The 3,421-nt window shown below is 36.1% G+C and overlaps 1 protein-coding gene across 1 annotated transcript; it reads left to right on the top strand.

The window, feature by feature from the left end:
• Positions 1–1,210: 1,210 nt before the first annotated feature.
• LOC144445331 (monocarboxylate transporter 12-like) lies at positions 1,211–2,811 on the top strand. The gene is made up of 2 exons (XM_078134870.1): positions 1,211–1,844; positions 2,555–2,811. The coding sequence occupies exons 1-2, from the start codon at positions 1,211–1,213 to the stop codon at positions 2,809–2,811; spliced, it is 891 nt and encodes a 296-aa protein (XP_077990996.1).
• The last annotated feature ends 610 nt before the right edge of the window (positions 2,812–3,421 follow it).

Genomic DNA, 3,421 nt, shown 5'->3' with positions numbered 1-3,421 from the left:
ACAATGCAAATGATAAGGGTGACCAGTGTCTGTTAGGGTCTTCGTTTGTAAAGCAATAACTCTAACTGGGATTAGATGGATGCATGAATTAATGAATTTGAAAGCTACTAAAAACAATTAGTTCTAGACTATGTTAATTAGTGTCAACATGGTACTTAATATGGATACAACTGACAGTTTCTGTGTTTAGTGATTTTCATCGTCTTTCTTAACCTCTTCACAATTAAATTTTTGTAGGTCCCTTTGCAAGTGTTTTTTCTAAGCGATTTGGATGTCGTACAACTATCATGGTCGGTGGTATGATTTCCAGTATAGGTCTTTTACTCAGTTCCTTCGCCACATCAGTGAGCATGATATGTTTTACATACGGATTTCTAACAGGTAACGTTAATTATTTCAAGTGCTTTGAAAATGCAGAAAAAAATGGAATTGTCTATTGTCTATGTATGTAATGTTGAATCAATGTATGCACTTTTAACGGGTATTTGTTGAATACTCACATATTAATCGAGAATATTACGAATATTGTACGAATTCGAAGTAATGATCTAATGAATATTTATGATTTATTTGGAATCATGATGAAAAATAATTTCGGTTCACCATATCGATTCTTGTTTAGAGGTAAATCAGCAATATTTAAAATTAACAAAGAATTCATTTCAGTAGTGTAGTTGTTTCAATGTGACAGATTCAAATTTAAAACCAAAACCGTATTCTAATATCACCAAATAATGCAACGTGTGCCTACATGAAAAGTTCTTAATTAATGTCACCCTAAACTATGCTCACTGAATGGAAGAAACGAATATTAGTATATCGCTGCCGACACATACGAAGTTCCTATTACGTAACTATAAATAACACAACCACCGAAAACAATAGCACAGTAAATATTGACTACATACATGAACCCACTGAATAAAACTGTTACACGTGTCGTGTGCCATTTTGCATTCTCCCTCCTGACGAGTGTGGTCAGATATACTGGCCATACAAAACATTTTTTTTATAGCGGAGAGTGGAATGTAACGAAGAAACCAATTGCAAGCCAGCTTTTCTTCACTCATTCATCCGTATCGAGCAGTGAATAGTAACAGTCGTTTCTGCTCTTACAGGTTTTGGATATGGATTAGTATATAGTCCAAGTTTAGGAATGATATCTTTTTACTTCGACCGAAGATACGCCTTGGCAAATGGTTTAGCAAATATGGGATCAGGTTTTGGTATCTTCATTATTCCTCCAATACTTCATCTACTTATAGAAAAGTATGGTTGGCGAGGTGCGTTCCTCGTTTTGTCAGCTCTCAATGCGAATATATGTGTCTTTTCAATCCTATTCAAGGAACCGAAGACTGATGTACTTATGCCGTCCTCCCGGGGGTTACATGGGGATAAACTTGCTAATGAAGAGAACCCGTCAACCACAAGCAATAAAATCACTGACACGGTGACTCCAGTCTTTCACCACCAAGAAAGCTACGATTGTCAAAGCAACGGTACGAAATCTGCGAATAGCGGCCGTAATACAGACCTACCTGAAAACGAAACTCAAAGTCATGGAAAGAAAGGTGGCCAACTTACCAGATTCCGAATTAAGAAACTGTTGACAATGTTTGACCTCAATCTATTCAGAGAAAGTGGTCTGTTTGTTTTATTGTTCGTCTCTTGCTTCTTCCAGGGATTAGGTCACTATATGGCGGTGATTTATTTACTTCCTAGAGCAGAATCTCGAGAGTTTGCCAGCTCCAGCGACAATACTTTCCTTGTGTCCATTATGGGAATTTTCAGCATCATCGGAAGAGGGGTTCATGGATTCATATTGGAATGTAAATATATCACAGGTACTACTTTGTTCGCTATCTCTCTTATCATCGGTGGAATTGCGTCCCTTTTGAGTCGATTCGCAGACACGTTTGTCACCTATGCGGCTGTAAGTGCCGTGATTGGGATAACAAGTGGAATGTACTTACCTCTTCTTCCTGTTTATTTGACTGAGTTTCTTTCAAAGCAGAAATTAATAAGCGCCTTTGCCCTCTGCAATTTTTCCCTCGGAGCAGGACTTGTAGGTACTCCAATTGCAGGTACGTACAACTAACAAATTATTGGACTTTTAAGTTTTCGCTGACCCCTCTCAACCAAATGCAATTTAAATATTTCCGTTTGCAAAGATAAAACACACGTTAGCCAACATCCAAGGATTAAACTAAAAAACATTGAGGAGCGATATAATTATACCAGCGCATGCATAATATGTGAAAAATTAGAAGGATCATGACGACTTTGACTGTTTTGACTCTTATTTCTAACTACAGTAAATACATGAATAGTATGACGGACATGTAGTTTTTGTTGAATTAACTCTAGTTACTACTTTTAAACTCGCATCCTCTCCAATAGTGTAATTCCATCGATACACACAGTTGTACTTTCAATCATTTTTTAACGTAAAAAAAACTACAAGGGCTTGATGTCTTGTGTTATTAGTAAGTATTAATAGCTTCGTAAACGTAGTTAAGGCATAACTTGATATTTTTTAATACTTTATATCTAGGTTGGATTTATGACGCGACACAAAATTACGACCATGTTTACTACTTGGCTGGTATTTCTCTCTGTGTTGGTGGTTTTATAATTCTACTTATGCCGTGTTTGAAGAAGGTTGAAAACAGGCGTCGAACAGCAATGGGAAGAGGTGCCAACAGAGATGAATGCCATGAGAATGCAGCATTTGACGATAAAGATGAGAACGTCAACAAGCCTCCTCATCGTTCTCCTCGTGTAGCATGGAGTTCTGATTCTAATATCTAAGAATCGATTGTCATAAAAAAACAATAGTAAACTCCTACAGCTACACTCGGCTACCGTCGGCTACACTCGGTTAAGTTCGGCTACCCTTTGCAGTGGACACGTTCATGGGTCACTTCTACTAATTATTGACCCACTCGTTAAAATTATTTTTTGCTTTTAATGATGAAATTAATGTTTTATATATCTTATTTTATTGTATCTTTTTGGTTTATGACAACTTGAATGACCAGTACCTGTGTCTTTTAGCCTCTAAATCATCCCTTGAATCCCTTTCTTTGTGGACTCGATTACTTGATTATTCAAAATATGTTGTTTCAATTCTGTTTGAAGATAATAACAACCAGATGTAAACCTAATGCTTTCTGTAAGGCCTTTTGATTAGTGCCCCACCCATTATCAGATTGTGAATTCCTTATCTACCATACATACATGGTATATCACTTGATTTATAAATATCATTAATTATGCAAATAACCTATTGAAATTAAATTATATACCATTGCATTCGGCTAAAAGGGGCACATTTGCTTTGTATGTACCAAGTCATATGAAATTAATTGTAAGCTTGTTATTTCCTAATTAAATATGCAAATGACTCATTAAGATTAAA

The sequence above is a fragment of the Glandiceps talaboti genome, chromosome 14 (assembly GCF_964340395.1).
Source record: "Glandiceps talaboti chromosome 14, keGlaTala1.1, whole genome shotgun sequence".
Lineage (NCBI taxonomy): Eukaryota > Metazoa > Hemichordata > Enteropneusta > Spengelidae > Glandiceps > Glandiceps talaboti.
The sequence above is the reverse complement of the archived record's forward strand: the minus strand, read 5'-3'. Positions and strand labels throughout refer to the sequence as shown.